Source organism: Triturus cristatus, chromosome 6 (assembly GCF_964204655.1).
Source record: "Triturus cristatus chromosome 6, aTriCri1.1, whole genome shotgun sequence".
Taxonomy (NCBI): domain Eukaryota; kingdom Metazoa; phylum Chordata; class Amphibia; order Caudata; family Salamandridae; genus Triturus; species Triturus cristatus.
This window is the reverse complement of record NC_140589.1, coordinates 1,349,472,635-1,349,493,896: the sequence shown is the minus strand read 5'-3', so window position 1 is coordinate 1,349,493,896 and position 21,262 is coordinate 1,349,472,635. Positions and strand designations below refer to the sequence as shown.

At 47.1% G+C, this 21,262-nt stretch overlaps 1 protein-coding gene across 1 annotated transcript in view; it reads right to left on the bottom strand.

Annotated features, from left to right (window-relative positions):
• Positions 1 to 21,262, bottom strand: part of USP34 (ubiquitin specific peptidase 34) — a 2,509,780-nt gene that overhangs the window by 60,154 nt on the left and 2,428,364 nt on the right. The window contains exon 78 of the mRNA XM_085612349.1: positions 20,488 to 20,647. Within this exon, the coding sequence (XP_085468475.1) occupies positions 20,488 to 20,647 (160 nt within the window). The remainder of the gene's footprint in view (positions 1 to 20,487; positions 20,648 to 21,262) is intronic.

Below are 21,262 nucleotides of genomic sequence, written 5' to 3'. Positions count from 1 at the left end.
GCAGGGCTCCATCCTGAGCCCTCTCCTTTTCAACGTTTACCTCATTCCCCTCCTTAATCTAATAGAATCTTTCGGCATACCTGTTACCTCCTATGCCGATGACACACAGCTCATTGTGCCATTAGACAAACTATCCACCAAAGCTGAACTCAACCTAAAACACTGCCTGACTGAAGTATTTCGTTGGATGGACAATAACCACCTGAAATGCAATTCGAGCAAAACGGAAATCCTTCCGATCGGTACTAACATCTCCTTTTGTCCATCACTTTGGTGGCCTGACAATTCTGTTGCCCCCCCCCAGACAGTTTCGTCAGCCAGGAACCTCGGCGTTACCTTTGACTCCGACCTCTCCTTCGATCAGCATGCCAGAACCGTCGCAGGCAAATGCTTTGGAATGATCAGATCCATGAGAAAGTTTTTTGACTTTCTTCCCATCGATGCCAGAAAGACGGTGACAGTAGCACTCATTATCTCGCGACTGGACTACTGCAACGGCTTGCTCGCAGGAGCTAAAAAGAAAACCATCCAAAAACTGCAGAGCGTACTACACACAGCCGCCCGTCTTGTCCTGGGCCTTCCCCGCAGATCCTCTATTTCTGCAGCACTTCGCTCACTTCACTGGCTCCCCCTTCACAAAAGGATTCTCTTCAAGATCCTGATTATAGCCTTCCGTGCCTACAACAAAACTGGCCCTAAATACCTCACCAAACGCTTCCCCCACTACCTGCCCAGCCGTCACCTTCGCTCAACCAACGACAACCTCATTCTTCTCCCCAAATACAATCTGAAAACGAAGGGCGAGAAGACCCTCAGCTTCCTTGCAACCAAAGCCTGGAACAAACTACCCAAATCCCTCAGACAACAAACCCAGGAAAAACCGTTTCGAAAACTGCTAAAGACCTGGATCTTTAATCTCCCGGACGATCACTCCAAAGCTTCCATCTAATCCTCTTGCACTGGCTCACTTAGGTTCCCTAGCGCCAAGATGCTCCCTCCGGAGCGAACGTCGCGCTCTATAAATACCCCACAAATATACAAATATACAAATATTGCCCTGCCAAGCGACTCCGTCGTGTCCAAACCACATCGGATGGCATACAGCACTGCGTCCCGCCCGTCGGCAAGAGCCTGGCCGAGCCGTGTCCGGGCCTCCTCCGGACACAGGGGTAGCATGTCCTCCACTGTATCCCACAGAGAGTGGGAGTAACGGTCCAAGAGACAAGCGGTGTTAATAGACTGCAGCCCTAAACTAAGGGAGGACAACAGCTTTTTGCCAAACTGCTCCAGTCTCTTGGATTCCCGATCCGGAGGAGCGGACGTGAAGGAGTTCTGGGAAGTGAAGGCCTGGATGACCAGGCTCTCAGGGGTGGGGTGTTGGGACAGAAAACTGGGGTCACCCGGGGCGGTGGCGCCATTCCGATCCACAGGAGGTACTGTGAGGGCTTGGACCAGGTGCCCTTGAGAACGTCCATCAGTGCTTCACTAAACGGCAGCAGAGGCTCTGAGGAGCTTGCTGACGGATGGAGCACTTCAGTGAGGAGGTTAGTCCTCACGGTCACCGTAGGGAGCTCCAGCCCGAGGGCTTCGGCCGCCTTACGCAACGGCAGAGAAAAGGTAGCACCTTCCTCTGAAGCCACGGTCGGAGGAGAGATGAAGCCAGTGTCAGGGGAGGTGTCAAGGCCACTGGCATCCCCCAGTTCATCTGCCCAGTCCTGTGATAACTGGCCCTGGCGGGCCAGAGGGTCATCAGACCCCTCCCAGTCGCCACCGTCATCCGATTCCTGATAAACAGGGGGAATGACCGGAGCCGGGCGGAAGATGAAATGGTCACCCATCGGCATCAGATGCGGCGCCGGGCCCGGACTGAACCGGGGAACGGCGTCGTCCGGAGACGGCGCGGGGATGGGACCGTTGTCGACGCCGGCGGAGGAGGCATCGTGAGGTCGACCGGCATCGACTGAGATCCAGGCCTGGAACCCACGGGGGCCTGCGGAGTCGGGACCAAAGTCGACGACGGCGCCAGGGCCGAAGCTGCCGGCTTGCTAGGCCTCCCAGTCGAGCCCGCGGGGCCCGAAGGCAGGCGTCGATGGCGGAGCCAGGCCCCTCATGGCCGAGAGGAAGGCACTGATCTCCGACAGACTCGCGTCAGTCCCAGGGACCGGCGGGTATGGGGACGGACGCGGCTCCTGCGGAGCCGTGGGGGTGGCACCACCCGGACCCTCGACCGAGTTGCGCGACCGGCGAGGGGAGTCCGAAGAGCGATGTCGTCTCTTGGACTTCTTACTATGCTTCGACTTACCCGAAGACTTGGAACCCGACGAGCGGTGGTGGTGGCTGCAGTTCCGCGACCGGCCCTTCGACCTCCTCCTGGACTGGTACCATTAACGGCACGGAGCCGAGCATCGGAGCTCGAGAAGCTTGCGAAATCGCTCCCGTCTAGCCTTCGAGGTCAAGGCCCGGCAGTCGAGGCACGACTCCGCGTCGTGGTCGGCCCCAAAGCAGTAAAGGCACCGGCGATGGTGGTCCGTTACCGACATCAGTCGGTGACAGGAGTCACAGGCCTTAAAACCAGTCACCCTACCGGCACCAGTTCGAGTCGACGAGTAGACAAAAGAGTCCAAAAAGTTTTAGTCAAACAGTAACTAAAGGGGTAAGCTCTTCCCGGATTGGCGCTGTCTGGCGCGGAAAAACAGAAGAACGGACGTCAACGCGCGAGGGCGGTATCTAAGTACTCCGACGACGTCATTCCGGCGCACGACGCCGACGGAGGCGCAGACGACGCCTAGCGTTGCGCAAGGTGTATTGCGGACGAAAAATCTTTCCGGATCCAGCCTGACGCCTGGGGATATTCTAAGGTGAGGAATCTAACTAACGTGTTTCTTTCAGATATATCTGGTAGAGACACAGTCTAGCCGCAGATTCTTTAACTTAGAATATCTCCCCAGGCGTCAGACTGGATCCAGAAAATCTTTTTTCCCCGAGCAATACCTCTGCACGCCGGAAGGTGGCGTCGCCCAGCTCCGTCCTGACGTTGTTCAAGGAAGTGACGTCAATGGAGCCAAAAAAAACACTCCCGGCGTGCTGATGTACGTTTTCTACAGGAAACTTTTCCGCGCCACAACGCGGAGCCATGCAAAAATTGCGATAGCATAGGAATAGTGTGTGTTAAAAAAAGAGCAAAATCGTTGAAACAACACTGATAAGTAACATGAAAATGAAAGTCAAATCATTTGTAATGAGAAACAATAGGAAGTTGAAAAGCACCCAATACTCGAAGGGACTGAAGGGAGCTCTTGGAGCACTTGCTACAAGCAAGGGCCCAACAAATTGCCAAGTCGTGCCCCACCTCAAGGGGGTAATGGCTGCGGCACAAACGATATTGTGAGAAGTTGGCCTGATATATGATGTCATTAGTTCTAGTGTGCACCTTGTATCAGTCCAAACAACCCTTATGATGATTGGTTGCAAAGTCAACCTTATAGACCAGATATCCTAGTGGTAGCATGGACAAGAGCAGTCCTAGGCTAAACTCTGTATGGCATGTGAAGTCAGCTGTTATACCATTTGCAATCCCTTGAATACCAAATGAAAGGACACCACAACAGATATATATAAAAATAGAATGTATTTATTCTAGTCAAAATACCCTCAGCACTCTTTTTATGAGATTCGAGGTAAGAACAACACAGTCTTATTTAAGCATACATAAGTCACACAGGTAAGTAATACAGTTAGGCCCAAGGGGCCACGCAAACCATATACTAAGTAAGTAGTATAAGAACCACTGTCACGAACACAGGTTAGGCCTAGGCCTAGGGAATCGCTGGGGCTACACTATACTACCAATTGCTAGGAAGTGGGAGGCCCACGGGATTCAGGTGCAGAGTGGAAACACTCACGCGTAATGCGTTAAAGTCGATAGAAATAGTAATGTTTAGAATTTAAGAGTTTTAGGACACTTCGGAAGGAACTAGGAGTTAGAGACTTGGAAACTAGACACTAGGATAGTCAATACCCTTGTGAGCACCGGAGTACTCAAGTTACCTAGCCCACGGGCTGCGGGTGCATAGGTGTGAACTTGCGTCGGGTTTAGTCGTCGACTCCTATGGATGCCTGAAGAAAAGATGCTGACAGGCAGTCAGTGAAGAGTGTCCGGTGGATTCCAAGGATGGAATCAAGAAGAAGGATACCTGCAAGCAGAGGGGACAGAGTCTAGGTCACCAGCCAGGAGCCAGGAAGGAACCAGGCGATGTCGTGAAGATGCAGGTGAAGAGGTGAAGCTTGTCACAGCAGCCACGGGTACCAGGAGGTGTCGAGGACGACCAGAACCAGGAGCCGAGCTGCCCCACGAAGGCTCTTGCTGTCGGCGATGTCGATTTCGGACTCAACAAGCCTTGGCAAGCGCAACCCACGCAGGATGAAGGATTCGCTCCTGTTGCAGACCAGGAAGGCCTGAGGTGCTTCTCTTTCACAGGGAAGCAAGGGCCAGTCTGGAGGAGCCAAACCAGCGGTGAAAAGTTAAGGGTTCGTCGCCGCAAAGGTTACTAGCCAACCGGCAAGTAACCGGACAGACGCGTCGAGCAGGAAAATGCAGAAGGGCCCCACGCAGAACTCGTGGAGTGTGGAGGGCTGATCTTCGGTGCAGATGGTGCTCGGGGTTGGGGCTTCTCAATCCCCAGAGCAGAACTTCGAGGATGCCTCAGAAGCTGCGCTGGAAGCTAGTAGCCAATTTTCCCAGGTAGCCGGTCCCACGTCTCTCGTCGCCTCCACGGATCTCAGCTTCGCTGTGGATGTGGATCAGGGTCGGAGAAGTCTGGAAGTCAAGGCGCTGGTCGGGCTCTGCAGTCGGTTCCTCATAGAACTTAGGCAAAGCAAACGGCAGGTCGCTTGATGGTGCCTGTTTGCACAGGGTGGCCACTCCTTGGCCACAAGGGAGATTCTTCAGTCTTCTTCCGTAGTCGAATGTCGAAGGTCCAGAGTTTCTGTTCAAGTTGCAGGTTTTCAGGATAATCTAAAGTCCTAAGGACCCAGCTCTCACTCTTATACTAATCTGGGGGGCTGGTTTACCTGCTAGGTCCCTCCTATGGGTGGGACCAGGGAGGGGGGTGGTTACACCCCCTTCCCTTTGTCCAGTTTCGCGCCAGGACTGGGGCTGGAGTGCCCCAGCACCGGTTTGAACCAGACTATGCATGGGACACCTTGTGTGCCCCAGGCAGTGTCTCATTTCATTCATCCCTCCCTGCCCCAATACACTAAGTCCTGTCTAGGGTGGGGCTAGCACCTCCCAAGGCAGGAAACCTATTGTCCAAGCCTCCCTCGCTGGAAGGACTCCCAGCAGCAGGAGGTCAGACTTGTGTCTGTGGCAGCAGCATCCATTTTGTGATGCTGGGGCTCTGGTTAACTTTAACCGGGTAGTAGGATTTTAACATGTCTTCTCCCTCTAGAAGGGGGGAATACTATCCTCGCCACCAGAAACGGTGTGGGGGTAGTATTCCACAGTGTTAGACACCTTACACGACATGTTTTGATAAAGCCAAACCATAGTTACCATAACCGCGAGGATTATAAGGCACTTTAAGAGTATATGGTAGGCAATATCATAGAACAGCTATAAGGACATGGTTCCGAAAGCTGCAGACAGGCTCAGCTCATGCTAGAGCACCATCTCACATGTTACCAAGCACTCTGCCTTCAGGATTTTTAAGGCCTGCCATAGGAGAGACTGATAGGTTACCCATGTGTCTATATATAAGGTAGGCATAGGAATACTTTGCCTAAGCAAGGGGTGATTACACGACCTTGCCCCAGCTGAGTGATCTGCCAGTTGTGTCATAATGGAAGGCCAGCCAGGGGTGGCATAATACATGCTGAAGCCCCTGGTAGGCCAAGGGTACACCTAGGCCCTGGGTACCTAAGGTACACTGTACAGGGACCTATAAGGTGATCTTTACCAATTGGGTTATGTACCTAAAGTACATAGTATGAATTTAGAGAGAGAACAGCTGGGCTGTGGGTCTGATTAGCATGCCCACAGCCACATCTAAGTCGAAAACCAGTGAAGCAAAAGCAAAAAGTGGGGGTGAACATAGAATGCAGACCCTACTCTCCAACACCCCTCACAGTGGTACCTTTTGGTACGTTTGGCTACATACCTACCTACTGAGCTTTTGCTCAATGGTGGCTCTTCTGTCTCTGCTTGGTACTGAGTTTTTCACAAGTGTGTTGCCGGAAGCGGTTTGTCAGAAACAAAAAGAGCTAGTGCGCGTTCTTTTTCATACAAACAACGGAACAATATGACAAGGAGTGCAGACGACTCCTTCAAGATAGGAGAAACTATGAGGTTTTAAACCAAGACCCTACGGAAAAGATCAAGACCAAAATAATGAATATGGTAGAAGAAGCTCTTGCTCATGGATGGATAACAAGAAAAGAGGGAGATTTTTTAGTTCAACAATCCCCCATAACACCATACCAGTATACCATCCCAAAGATACACATAAAATTGGAAAATCCCCCAGGTCGTCCTATTGTATCAGGAATCGGATCAATCTTAGAACCTGTCTCGAAATTTGCTGATGCATACCTAAGACCAATGGTGCAAAAAACATCCACCTACCTGAGAGACACTAAAGATGTGCTGGTATTATTAGAAGACCTTAATTTTGATCCACAACAACAACTATTAATTAGTTGTGATGTTGAAAGTTTGTACACCAGTCTTCCCCACACTGAGACGCTGAACATCATTGAAGAAGTCCTTTTTGATGTAGATTGGGAATATCAAACTCCTAGAAATGTCGTCATGGAGTGCTGTAATTTAGCACTTAGAGAAAATTTCTTTGAATATAACCAAACTCTCTATCTCCAGAAGCACGGGACCAGCATGGGGAGCACCTTTGCTCCTAGCATAGCTGGTCTCTTTGTGCACCATCTCGAGACCACCAAGATCTTACATCAAAGTAATCCATTTTTTAAACAAATCAATACTTGGAAACGATATATCGATGACATTCTGATCATTTGGGATGGTGACGAAAGTACCGCCAAAAGTTTCATCACGTGGCTAAATTTCCAAGATGACTTCTTGAAGTTCACCAGCACCATCTCTAATAAAGAACTAGTATTTCTTGACCTCAACATATCACCAAAGGATGGCAGACTTATGACCACAACACATTTCAAAACCACATCAAAGAATTGTCTACTTCTGTACCAAAGTTTTCACCCTAGACATTTGCGTGACAACCTTCCTTACGGACAATTCCTACGACTCCGACGGAATTGTACCGAAGTCAATGACTTCAAAACACAATCAAAAGATCTCACTAAAAAAGACAATATCCAAAAAGAATCATAGAAAAGGCCTACAAAAGAGCACGAAACAACTGCAGGGAAAGCCTTCTTGAACCTACCAATCCAAAACCTGATGAGCAAAGACCATTCTGTATCACAACATACAATACCAATTCCAATCGGGTCACTAAGATCATCCATAAACATTGGCGCACCTTGAACAGTGCAGATCTGAATCTACCAAAACCAGTCTTCTCACATAGAAGAGGAAAGAGCATTCGAGATATGATCATACACACAAGACCCCGTAAAATCGAGTATACACACCAATCGACAGCAATGGCAAACATACATGGTCATCATCCATGTGGGAAATGCAAAGTGTGCCCACTCACAAAAAGAAGTAAAGAAATTATTTTCCAAAATGGAATGAAATGGGAACAGAGAAAATTCACTTCATGCAATAGCAACAACGTAGTGTACCTCATTTCCTGTCCATGTCTGCTTGAATACATAGGCATGACGACCAGACCAGTAAAAATAAGGATTGGTGAACACAAGAGCAACATCAAATGCAAGAAAGGAACTACAAAAATGGCATCACATTTTCTTGAACTAGGCCACAAACCAGATGACATAACCTGGACAGTGATTGAACAAATACCAAATGAAAAATATCTTTTTGAAAAGGAACAAAGATGGGTGTTCCGTCTTAAAACAAATATTAAAGGATTGAACGACGACATTCCTTGGGGCCAATTGTAGAAAGAACTCAATGTCAGCGCGACCTCTAAGGCCCAGAAATGACCCTTCCAATATGAAATATATGGAAACTATCCATTCAACATCATGAATAATCTGATAGTTTCACACAACTGTGCTGGAAATTAACTCCTTGAGAAAAAAGAAAAAAGAAATAAAGAAAAAACGATTTAAGCTTGGGGAAGAGTTCCTTTCGCATTTTTTCATATTTTCTCATATTTGTTCATAACCACCTTGTGAAAATCGATTGGCCTCCTTCACATTACGTTTTTATCCCATGAAAACAATGCTTTTTTTCCCCCTCTTGCTCATTCAGCCAATCAATCCAAGTTGCAAAAACACGTACTATTGCAAAGGAACACGTAGCCCCCCCCCCTTTTTTTTTTTTTAGCCAATAGACAACTCGAAAACTTCATCGTTTTAATATTTCTATAATACTACATCGTTCTAAAATTTCAAAGTAGACATTCCAGGAAGTGAGTATATTTCAGAAAACAACACTACCGAGATGTCCAAAACAAGTAGCCATCTTGAAAAAAAACGCGCACTAGCTCTTTTTGTTTCTGACATACCGCTTCCGGCAACATGCTTGTGAAAAACTCAGTACCAAGCGGGTGCGTAACAGAGCAGCACGGCGGTAAGCTGAAGTGAGGAGAAACTTTCCAAAATGTGAGTACGACCAGCCCAAGTCTTTAAAGAAGGCACCGAATGAGACGCCCCCTTCTTTTTAAGCAAACGTAACAGTAACATAACGTTATCGGCAAATACTTCTATCTAAATGTTTTTCACCTCACCCACAGTGATTGGTATAAGGCCCCCCTTTCCCGATGCGAGCTCAAGAAGTCGGATAATCATTTCAAACGAAGTATGTATTCGATTCCGGTTACGTAAATATACCACACGTAACAAGTTGTTTTTCTATAACATATCAAATAACCACAGGTTTTTGCAGTATAGCAGAAGTGTTGGCATGTCCATATACCGTTTTGTATATGCTACAACATTGAAAAATGACCGTAACTTTACAAAGCAGTTGATTCAGATGGCAATTACAATGCGCATACAATAACGATTAGCTTCGAAGAAAGTATGTGTATGAATGTGTGTGTTGGCAATATTAAATTGAAAAGCGAGTATATTTCGCACATCGCGAACTGGTCTTTCGTGAATTAGTTGGCCTAATAAACCCAGCATTAAGTTACAGAAAAATATATCACGCTTTTTTCCACAGGAATAAGTTAGAATGCAAATGTGTGAGCGCATGTGCTGGTTAATCAATAAGCCAGTAAATTCCGAGAAATACGGACTATTCGATTATAGCAACAGAAAAATATATCACCTTTTTTTCAGCTAGTACAATTCCACAGAATGGAGATGTGTTTGCATGAACAACTCTCGGGTTGTTTTATTTTCATTTATGCTTTTATCTTTTCAGATATCGAAAAAGCGCTATTTCTAACTGAGAAAGGTCAATGCACCTTTAATCACCTTCCACTATTCTTGGAGGTCTTGAATTCAAGCTAATAGGCATACAACTCAATTAAATTTCGAGTGTAGTAGGGACATATTTAGGTCCTGATGAGTAAAGCAGTGGGGACTGTTTACGAAACATGTTGACCCAGTAGGGAGTATTTAATTGATATACACCCCCTACGTAACCCCATTTTTTTAACATTCTCAGCTAGGGAATTGAATAATGTTTGTTTTTTCCACTAGCCAGAGGATTTTTAATTTTTGTATTCACTCACTAACCCTACCACACTCACTTAACACATAGTCCACACATAGTCAATTCCTTCACCTAACAACAGTGCTCCCATATACTTATTGGTCGTATCACGCCCCGCCCCGTAGAGGGACGGGAAGACCCCTATGATGAAGCATGACACCATGGAATTCATAGTGTGTGAGGGGTATTTTAAAAACACTTAGTGCTTTTCATGACATCTCATGAGGCACTGCTTTATTATTCACTATTCAGAAAACAACAAAATATATAAAAATAAAATTTCATATCACTATTGGGTAGTACCTTATATATAGACACATGGGTAACCTATCAGTCACTCCTATGGCAGGCCTTAACAAACCTGAAGGCAGAGTGCTTGGTAACATGTGAGATGGTGCTCTAGCATGAGCTGAGCCTGTCTGCAGCTTTCGGAACCATGTCCTTATAGCTGTTCTATGATATTGCCTACCATATACTCTTAAAGTACCTTATAATCTTAAACGGTTATGGTAGCTATGGTTTGGCTTTATCAAAACATGTCGTGTAAGGTGTCTAACACTTTGGAATAATACCCCCATCCCATTTCTGGGATGAGGATATTATCCCTCCCTTCTAAGAGGGAGAAGACATGTTGTAACCTACTTACCCGGTTAAAGTTAACCAGAGCCCCAGCATCACAAAATGGATGCTGCTGCCACAGACACAAGTCTGACCTCCTGCTGCTGGGAGTCCTTCCAGCGAGGGAGGCTTGGACAATAGGTTTACTGCCTTGGGAGGTGCTAGCACCACCCTAGACAGGACTTAGTGTATTGGGGCAGGGAGGGATGAATGAAATGAGACACTGCCTGGGGCACACAAGGTGTCCCATGCATAGTCTGGTTCAAACCGGTGCTGGGGCACTCCAGCCCCAGTCCTGGCGCTAAACTGGACAAAGGGAAGGGGGTGTAACCACCCCCCTCCCTGGTCCCACCCATATGAGGGACCTAGCAGGTAAACCAGCCCCCCAGATTAGTATAAGAGTGGGAGCTGGGTCCTTAGGATTTTGATTATCCTGAAAACCTGCAACTTGAACAGAAACTCTGGACCTTCGACATTCGACTACAGAAGAAGACTGAAGAATCTCCCTTGTGGCCAAGGAGTGGCCACCCTGTGCAAACAGGCACCATCAAGCGACCTGCCGTTTGCTTTGCCTAACTTCTACGAGGAACCGACTGGAGAGCCCGACCAGCGCCTTGACTTCCAGACTTCTCCGACCCTGATCCACATCCACAGCGAAGCTGAGATCCGTGGAGACGACGATAGATGTGGGACCGGCTACCTGGGAAAATTGGCTACTAGCTTCCAGCGCAGCTTCTGAGGCATCCTCGAAGTTGTGCTCTGGGGATTGAGAAGCCCCAACCCCGAGCACCATCTGCACCGAAGATCAGCCCTCCACACTCCACGAGTTCTGTGTGGGTCCCTTCTGCATTTTCCTGCTCGACGCGTCTGTCTGGTTACTTGCCCGTTGGCTAGTAACCTTTGCGACGACGAACCCTTAACTTTTCACTGCTGGTTTGGCTCCTCCAGACTGGCCCTTGCTTCCCTGTGAAAGAGAAGCACCTCAGGCCTTCCTGGTCTGCAACAGAAGCAAATCCTTTATCCTGCGTGGGTTGCGCTTGCCAAGGCTTGTTGAGTCCGAGATCGACATCGACGCCGCCAACAGCAAGAGCCTTCGTGGGGCAGCTCGGCTCCTGGTTCTGGTCGTCCTCGACGCCTCCTGGTACCCATGGCTGCTGCGACAAGCTTCACCTCTTCACCTGCATCTTCACGACATCGCCTGGTTCCTTCCTGGTTCCTTCCTGGCTCCTGGCTGGTGACCTAGACTCTGTCCCCTCTGCTTGCAGGTATCCTCCTTCTTGATTCCATCCTTGGAATCCACCGGACACTCTTCACTGACTGCCTGTCAGCATCTTTTCTTCAGGCATCCATAGAAGTCGACGACGAAACCCGACGCAAGTTCACACCTATGCACCCACAGCCCGTGGGCTAGGTAACTTGAGTACTCCGGTGCTCACAAGGGTATTGACTATCCTAGTGTCTAGTTTCCAAGTCTCTAACTCCTAGTACCTTCCGAAGTGTCCTAAAACTCTTAAATTCTAAACATTACTATTTCTATCGACTTTAACGCATTACGCGTGAGTGTTTCCACTCTGCACCTGAATCCCGTGGGCCTCCCACTTCCTAGCAATTGGTAGTATAGTGTAGCCCCAGCGATTCCCTAGGCCTAGGCCTAACCTGTGTTCGTGACAGTGGTTCTTATACCACTTACTTAATATATGGTTTGCGCGGTCCCTTGGGCCTAACTGTATTACTTACCTGTGTGACTTATGTATGCTTAAATAAGACTGTGTTGTACTTACCTCGAATCTCATAAAGAGTGCTGAGGGTATTTTGACTAGAATAAATACATTCTATTTTTATATATATCTGTTGTGGTGTCCTTTCATTTGGTATTCAAGGGATTGCAAATGGTATAACAGCTGGCTTCACATGCCATACAGAGTTTAGCCTAAGACTGCTCTTGTCCATGCTACCACTAGGATAGCTGGTCTATAAGGTTGACTTTACAACCAATCGCCATAAGGGTTGTTTGGACTGATACAAGGTGTACACTAGAACTAGTGACATCATATATCAGGCCAACTTCTCACAAGGGGATAACCCTGAAAGCCAGGCACACATAGAGGACTGTATCCTGAAGGTGAGAGTGAGCAAGAAGGCCTGATACTAGGGCAAAAGGAACCTAGTATGCGAGCACCCCTATGGCGTGTAGAACCTACGACAGTTACACATGTTGCCATACATACGTGAAGTGACAAAACCCTAAACAGGGGAGTCGTTCAATCGGTACAACTGTACCAGCGTGCGGCATAACAGTCACAGAACGCAGAAAAAACAACAGTTACCCGAGGGGGAAGAAACCTGGTCTCCCGTGAGGCAAGCGGAAACATAGACCACGATACTGCCAGTAAAGGATTGAGAGAAGGCACAGACAGAAGCCTGTCGCCAAAACGCATACACCGCCATAGACCGACACCATCTACCAACAAGGAGAATGGCAAGCAGAATATATGCACAGTAATGCTACCTAAAGAAGCGACTGTGCTAGAATAGGAGTAAGAACTCATACCCAGAAAAACCGCTGGGGTGGAGCACAGATCCGGTGACAGAAAGTCATAGACAAGAGCCACTCCTTGAAGCACTAAGAAATATGCACAGGACCGGAACAGAGGCGGGGATGTATTACGGACCAATCGTAGACAACCAATTGTAACCCCCGGAGAGAAACCAACCCCATGGATCTCACCAGATGAGACATCCTACAACAGTAGGAAGAGTCAACTTGCGGCAAAAGTTCCTGTGTAAGGAAGAGTAGCAATACAACAGCCAACAAAATACCCCACGAAGGGTAAGGCACAACCCTACAAAAGAAGGGTCCCTCTTGAGACAAGCTTGTAGGCAGAGGCTCAAAAGAAAGGTAAACACAGCTTAACCAGCTGTACCAGAATAAGGAATAACGCGGCTGAACAGTCACACAACCCAGAACATCTGTAACCCACAATTGGTAACAGAAAAGAGAATGACGGCACAGTCACGAAACCAAAAATCCTCCACGAGGATTAAAACCTGGGAAGACAATCAAACATAGGCAGGAGGTGCCTGACCGCCGAATCAAAATGTGCGTCACAAAAAGTGACCCCATCAAATGGTAGATCTCTCAGCCGCTCCGGAACATGCTCTGGGAAAACGCCATCACGCAAAGCGGCGCAAGACAACCGACCTGCCCATAGCACGACTCACAAAGTCAGTGGTGTCCATGGCAGACCGAATCAAAAATTGTGCTGTATCATGGCCATCACGGATTAGGCGGGCCAGAGTGGCACGAGAGCTCTCAGGCAAGAAGGGGAGGAGCTGCTCGACAGAGTCCCAAAGGGCAAATGTAGCCCGAGCAACCACACACAACGTGTTTAGGGGCCGAAGTCCCGTGCTGGCGGATGCAAACACATCCCAGCCACATGACTCCAACCACCGAGACTCCCGAGTGGGAGGATGCATTGGAAGAGGAGTAGTAGAAAGAGCTGCCTTAAGCACAAGTCCTCCAGCCCCAGGATGGAGGGTCACACAGGCGGGGTCATCGGGAGCCGGGCGATGTGCCACAGCGTGATCCACAAGATTCCCCGAAGAGGGCCTTGCCCACGTCCCGAGAAGGATGTCAAATAATGACTCCGCAAATGGCAACAAGGGCTCCATGTCCCTCGCGCCCAGGTGGAGAAGATCCAGCAAAGGCTCCGAAGGTCTAGAGACTGAGGGTGGCTGCATCCTTAAAATGTCTGCAGCCCTGCAAACAGCCTTGACAAACGTCCCACTAGCCTCTGTGGCCCCGTGAGGCGGTGACAGCAAGTCATCAGTAGGTGACGGATGCAAGCTAATCCGGCCACCTAACAGAGGCTCAGCAAAAGGATGAGTAGGCCAACACCCCACTGGCACCCGCTCCGGAGACCGCTGACATGACTCTGGGGGTGGGTAATCCACTGGGACCACATCCTCCACCCAGAAAGCCGGAGATGGTACCGGCGTCGAACAGAGTCGAGCCGGCGTCGGTGACCTCTGAAAAGGCCTCGACTGGTGGAGTGGAGCAAGCATCAGCGGCCTCCGAAAAGGCAGCGACCATCCGAGTCGAGCTGGCGTTGACGACCTCTGAAAGAAGACCTCGACCGTCCGAGTAGAGCCGGTGTCAGCGACCTCCGAAAAGGCCTCGACCGGCCGGTGTCGGACCGGCGTCGACTCAACATCCCCGAGGTGGAAACCTGTGGGGAGAGAGTGCGCCTAAGCGGTGTCGTGCACTGCGCCACAGCCACCTCCAGCGACGCCACAAGGACCGTCGGAAGGCTGTGTGACGGCACTGTGGAAGGGCTAGTCGTCGTGGGATGCCCGTCCAGGCTGTGTCCTGATGTTGTGGCAACTTCGGAGTCGGAGTCAGGGCACTCGGTCGGAGTCGGAGTCAGGGCACTCGGTTGGAGCCGAGGGTAAACCAGCCGGCAGAGTCCCGACCTGTGTCCCTACCTCCCCTGTGGGGCCCGAAGGTGCACCAGGGAGGGCGGGCAGGGGGGGTAAGGGGGGGGGGGGGGTGGACAAAGCAAGAAAGGACGCAGGGCCCTGCAGTAGTTCTCCATCTGAGCTCGAGTCGCCCCAGCACCCGGAAACGCGAAGCCAATGACTTCCACGACTTTCGTTTGTGCTTACCTGAGGTAGGCGAATGACGGCGATGGTCCCGGGACCTGCCTCGAACAGGAATGTCCTCCTGTGAGGACTGGCGCCGCGTGGATGTCTCCAGCGGAGAAGAAGACCTGTGTCACGAGGGGTCCGTTTGGGACATCCGGGCAGACATCAGCCTCATGCGGCATTCCTGAAGAGATTTCGGCCACAGTTTGCGGCAAGTGTCGCACTCCACAGAGTCACGATGCTCGCCCAAGCACCACATACAGATTTCGTGAGGGTCCGTCGCTGACATCTGTCGCAAGCAAGACCAGCACAGCTTGAAGCCCGCAAAGGGCATCAAACACACTGTTTCTTGACGCAAAAAGGCGTGGAAAAGGCCTGAAGATAACAAACACAGGCCAGAGGTATCACTTTCCTGGATCCGCGCTAGGACGCGGAAAAGAAGAAAACTGACGGCAAAACGCCGGGAGGGGCTTTAATGGCTCCATTGACGTCACTTCCGTGGACGACGTCAGGATGGAGCCGGGCGACGCCACCTCCCGGCGTGCAGAGGTATTGCTGGGGAAAAAAGATTTTCCGGATCCAGTCTGACGCCTGGGGAGATATTCTAAGTTAAGGAATCTGCGGCTAAATGTCTCTATCAGATAACATTTATAGATGAGGAATTGAGCCTAAAAATGATGTCCCCTCAAGGCAGGCGTAACAGTGGAGTAACTTTTAAAAGACTCCATAACTTTCAAACTTTGCAAGTGTGATGCACTTTACAGCACAGATACAGTGAGAGATGTTTTAATGGATTGTTTTTGTACTGGAAGGATCCCATTCAAGTACATAACCTATGCTTGACAGAATGTTCACATCCTTGTACTAAGATCAGGCACTGGAATTATACGATTTTGCATCTGTGGCCTTTTCTGCATGAGAGTGGATTTGCAACATGGACCACATCTTCCATCATCTGCTACATAATGTGCAGATTTTAATCCCAAAACATTGCTTCTAGCTTGAATGGATGAAAAGTTACTAAAACCGGGTCTGCCTGTATTGAAGTGGAAGACCCTTCGCAAAGGTTGTCTGGCCCCCTATCTGTTGCTCATTGTTGTATTGGGTGTTAAATTGGTACTAATGAGGTGAAACATTTGCTCAGTTAGTGTTCGCATGTGTGAAATGTCAAAACAATAAAGTAATTCTATCACAAAATGTGCAGCATTACACTTCATAACTTGCCTTTTCTTGCCACATAATTCAACCCTGCAGCATAATTTTGTCCTCTCATGATGCATAATTTCAGTGGCCCGGACTATGGCAAAAGGCAAAGGTGGGCGAGACAACAAATTAGCAGAGGCAGATGAGCCAAGGGTCTGCTCTGGCTCTTAAGAACCCATACACAAGTAAAGACTTGAAAATATGAGGCATGTCAATCATGCAGCACAGATTATGTTAGACTATAGTAAACTATCGGAAGCACCTCATCTTAGTACATCAGATTACATGCAAAGTATTTATTAAACATGAACTGAGAATTATTCCTGCTCCCCCACCATCTCCCCCCAAAAGAAAGTGGTATTATGGAACAAAAAAACAAGTCAGGGGTCATGTGTACCCATATGTGGCCTACATTAAAATTATAGATGGAGCAACTTTCTTTTGCACAGTGCAATGCCTGAATTCATTTATTTGAAGGTGCATTCTTTGTGATGATGAATGAAATAGAGGATCGGTTTAAAATTATTTGCTTATTCTTTAAGATTGAAGTTTAATGTTTTTGTACAGTTTTTTGAGCAACCACGACTGGAAAGTATTGGAGCTTTTTGCATGAGCATCAAGACTGGAACCGGTTTTCAGCACTGGCTTAAGCGCTGGTGATGCCCAGTATGACACTGTTTGTGGGGACCGCCAATGACCACCTCTGCCACCGATTCCCTCACTACCACCCTTTAACAGTGTTCCTCAAGTCTCCATAACCACCCTCTCTCTGATGTATTTACTAGTTTTATAGCGCCACTCATATCAGTGAAGGGTGTCAGAGCACTTTACATCACACATATTACATAGAGAAATCAATCCTACATGTGTAAATCAGTGTATAGGAAATGTTGCATAAGACAGAGGATTACAAGGTATACCAGTTACAAGACATCCATACTGGAAGGCAGCATAATTTAAGAGTGCTTGGTGTGAAGAAGTGCAAACTGAGGATTTAAAAAGTAACACCATGGTTGGGGGTTCGCTTTAATAATAACAATTGTTTTCAACCCAAACAACTCTTTTTTGCAACATTAGTAAAATGAAAGACTGGGGGGATAATCATAACGCTCTAATGTATACCTAGCAGTTTGCATGCAGCTCTTAGATAACAGTTAATAGCTTGCTGCTCTATTTTAGGATTTTAACTTATAAACTGCAAGTAACTAAAGGATCTCTCCAACGAAAGCAGTAACCCACTGAGCTATCTTGATAAATACAGTTCTGTGAATTGCATGGTACAGGTCCTTTGCATCACGCATATTAACCCTCTACGAATATCACACCTTGTGTCACCAGGACGTGGGGTAGACGACCATGCTGACCGCCATGGAATGCTCACTCGAGAAAGAAATGAATGACCAACGTTCCCCATACAAACTGAAATGGGTGGATTTAGAGAGACAGACAGGAGCATGGGGAGAATTCTAAGGTAAGGAATCTGCTGCTAGAGATCTCCATCAGAAATTCCTATTTTGTTTCTGCCAACCACAGCATAAGCCTCTTGCTAATGTCACCAGGAGTGACTGCATTTTGCTATTTCACAAGGTGCATATTTGCACACAAGTAGTTCTTTTTAGTTCCAGTGAGCAAGAGCAGAGCTACTTTTCTGTTCCAGTCCGACTGTTGCAAAAACGCAACAAAGATTCGGCATGAGCACTGAAAACGGTGGGTGCCATCAAAAGGAATGTCAAGCAAATTGGTCTGTACGGCCTCCGAAAAAGTGGAGTTGCGTAGCCAGGCATGATGAGATGGCGCCACTGAAGAAGTTAAGGCCCGACCTACCAAGTGGTATGCATCCCACATCTAATGATTAATTTAGCCACCTATTGCTCATCTTGGATCAAGTGGGTAAGCACACTCCGGGTTTCGTCTGGAATAGAAGGCAACAGACGTGTCAAGGAATTCCACAATGCATGGCCGAAGCATCGAAGAACACAAGATGTATTATGGAAGACAAAGCAGAACTTGTGGAGGAGAAGATATGCCTACCACAAGCGTCCTGTCTCCTGGAATTTCTGTCTGATGGAACACGAGGAAGAGAGTCAATATCATACGAGGCCGAAGCAGCCTGTACCACCAAACTATAAGGAGTAGGGTGCTAGAGGAGACAGGCATGACCACCAAGGGCCGGACGGTGACTGTGAGATATAGATCGATTTACGAGGGGCACTGTATCAGGTTCAGCTTAGCTCCTTACAAAATGTCTTATAAGGCATCACTATAGGGAAGCACAGGCTCAACCCCTGTTTAGCCCCAAAGGAGAATGCCAATTAGGGAATCAGTAAATGTTTCGACAGATGGAAAAGTTAAATCCAAAATCAGAGCAATTCACCTTAGAATATCAGCTAAAGGGGGGCATGCCTCTGTAGCTAGACCATGAAGAGAAAGCAGGCCAGAGGCTGCGGAAGACTCTAACTCTAATCCACTAGCTACACCCAGTTCAGTTAGCCAGCTATCCTCCACAGGAGGCTGAACAGCATCAGATATGGGGGTGCAGAAACCCCGACTCATCCCCATTACCTCTTAAACAGTATTCTTCAAAAGAAAAAAACACTGGAAGGCAGCACCATTTGCTCCACACTCTATGTCAGCCGGTGCTAAGTTGGCGGAAAGGTGCCTAAGGTAAGGAATCTGCTGTTAGACATCTCCATCAGATATTCCTATTTTGTTTCTGCCTATCACAGCATAAGCCTCTGGCTAACGTCACCAGGAGTGACTGCATTTCGCTCTTTCATAAGGAGCACATTTGCACACAAGGAGTTCTTTTTTGTTCCAGTGTTGCCTGATGTAATAGGAGGACACAATTTTAGCACAGGACACATTGCAGCTTTATCAGTTCTTGTCACCTTTTATTGCTGCACACCATACTGTGTTCCTGGACTCGGTTTCACCAATGGTTCTGTGATAATATTTGCCCCAGAAGAAAACCAGACTTTATGGTGTTCAATTTTCTGCACACTTGTATATGGAACCCTCTTCCCTTCCATCATCTTCCTTCCGTTTTTTCTTTCCTTCATACCTTTCCTTGTTTTCATTCATTCTTTGCCTTCTTTCCTTCTTGCCTTTCTTCCTTATTTTTTTCCTTTCTTCCTTTGTTTTTGTTCCTTTTTCTTTCCATTTTTCCTTTACCTTTTTTGCAGCTTTTCTTGCCATTTATTTATTCTTGTTCTCTCCTTTCTTACTTTTCTGCCTTCTTTCCTTTGTTTTCCTTCTTTCATTCTGTTTTGCCTTCTTTCATTGTTCCCTTCTTTATTTTCCCTTTTTTTTTGCCTTTCTTTTTGGTTCTCTCTCTTTGCCTTTTTTTATTTCTTCCGTTCCTTCTTTATTGTCATATTTCCCTTTTTCTTTCCTTCTTTTTACCTTTTTTCCTTTTCGCCTTCCTTCCGTTTATGCCTACCTCCCCTTTTCCTTCCTTTTTTGCCCTTCTTCCTTCCTTTTATCTGCCTTCCTTCCGTCCATTCTTTCTCAAAGGTGAGCCTAGCAGCCAGTGAAAGATTAATGGCTTTTTTAGGTCTGTGTTAGCCAAGTCCTTTTAATTTCACTAAAACTATACATAATATAGTTACTTATAGGGGTTTCCTGCAAGTCTCAATCCATTAGTCTGAGATTGTGTCATTCACATTTTTCTTCCACCTACTCCAGCATGGATCAAGGGGCAATGTTAGCCCACTTCAGGTGGACTTACTTCACTAGGAGTTACAGCATGATGCCCTTTCACATGGTGTACATCCACACACAAGGTTGTTCCCTTAAGTGCTGGGTTTACCATAGTGATGTATACTTTTTTGAGACCAGAAAAACACTTTTGCCTTTAGACAATATTTTTTCTCTTTTTTTTTTACATTTAATGAGGGCCCTGCAGCTGTGCTGACAGTAACATGTTGCAAAAAGCATGACAAAAAAAGAATTGCCAAATGGCTGGTGGACGTCAGACCTATTGGCTTTGCCAATGCTTCTTTCCTCAGCATTTGGATTTTATGGTACCATTACACATAGATGTTTTAAATAAATAAGGGACGAAGAGCAATAAATCAAAATACTAAGAAAACATGTTTAGGATTCCCATATGGGCAAGAAAAGACCACATGGGGGAATCAGATGATATCCAAATCAGAGTAATTTCATACTGGCATGTAAAATAAGGTCATAATTGCAGGAGGCAAAAATACACAACATAAACAGGATAAACAAACCTTTTGTTTTTCGGTCTTTGGCTTCTTGTTCTTGCATCAAACTTCTCTGTTGCTGACAAGTCTTGCACTTACTCAAAAGATCTTGCAAAGTAGAAATCAAGGCTGGGTTGAGCTGTTTAGGAGTGTGCACCGACAGCAACAGTACAAGGGCTCGAAGGTCCTAAAATATAAAGAGATAAATAAACAGTTTTTCTTGGAAACCTGAAGGCCGTAATTTTCCAGTTTCTGCACCATTGTTGATCATGAAGAAATGCAATTCATAGCGGAAAACGTGACACAATGTACAAATAAATAAATAAAACAGAATTATTTTAATTAAGGACTGTTGCTGACCCAACCTGTGTCATACTTTGCATTTTGAATAAATAAATACGCACTATTACATGTAGATGCACCACAACAGATTACAGGTGAGGCAGCATAACCAGTTTATTGATGAAGTTAATCCACTACAAATTTATAAAGTAAAACCTTGCTGGAGGGTGTGTATGGTTAAGGTTTTGCATCTAGTCTCAAAGGCTATCACCTGAACTCAATTAGGATTAAAAAAGGATAGCAAGGGCCTGACTTATTACTTTCTTCAAAACAAAATTTGTCTCGTAACAAACACCTCTATTTCTTTGTCTTTTTTTTTGTTTATAGTTGAAAAGCAAAAGGAAGTGGATGGCATTACAATTTTGCAGAAGGTGCCCACGATATAGGTGCTAGAAGAAGTTACTTACCTTTGGTAACATTATCTAGTAGGGACAGGATCTGGCCGCAGATTCCCTACTTT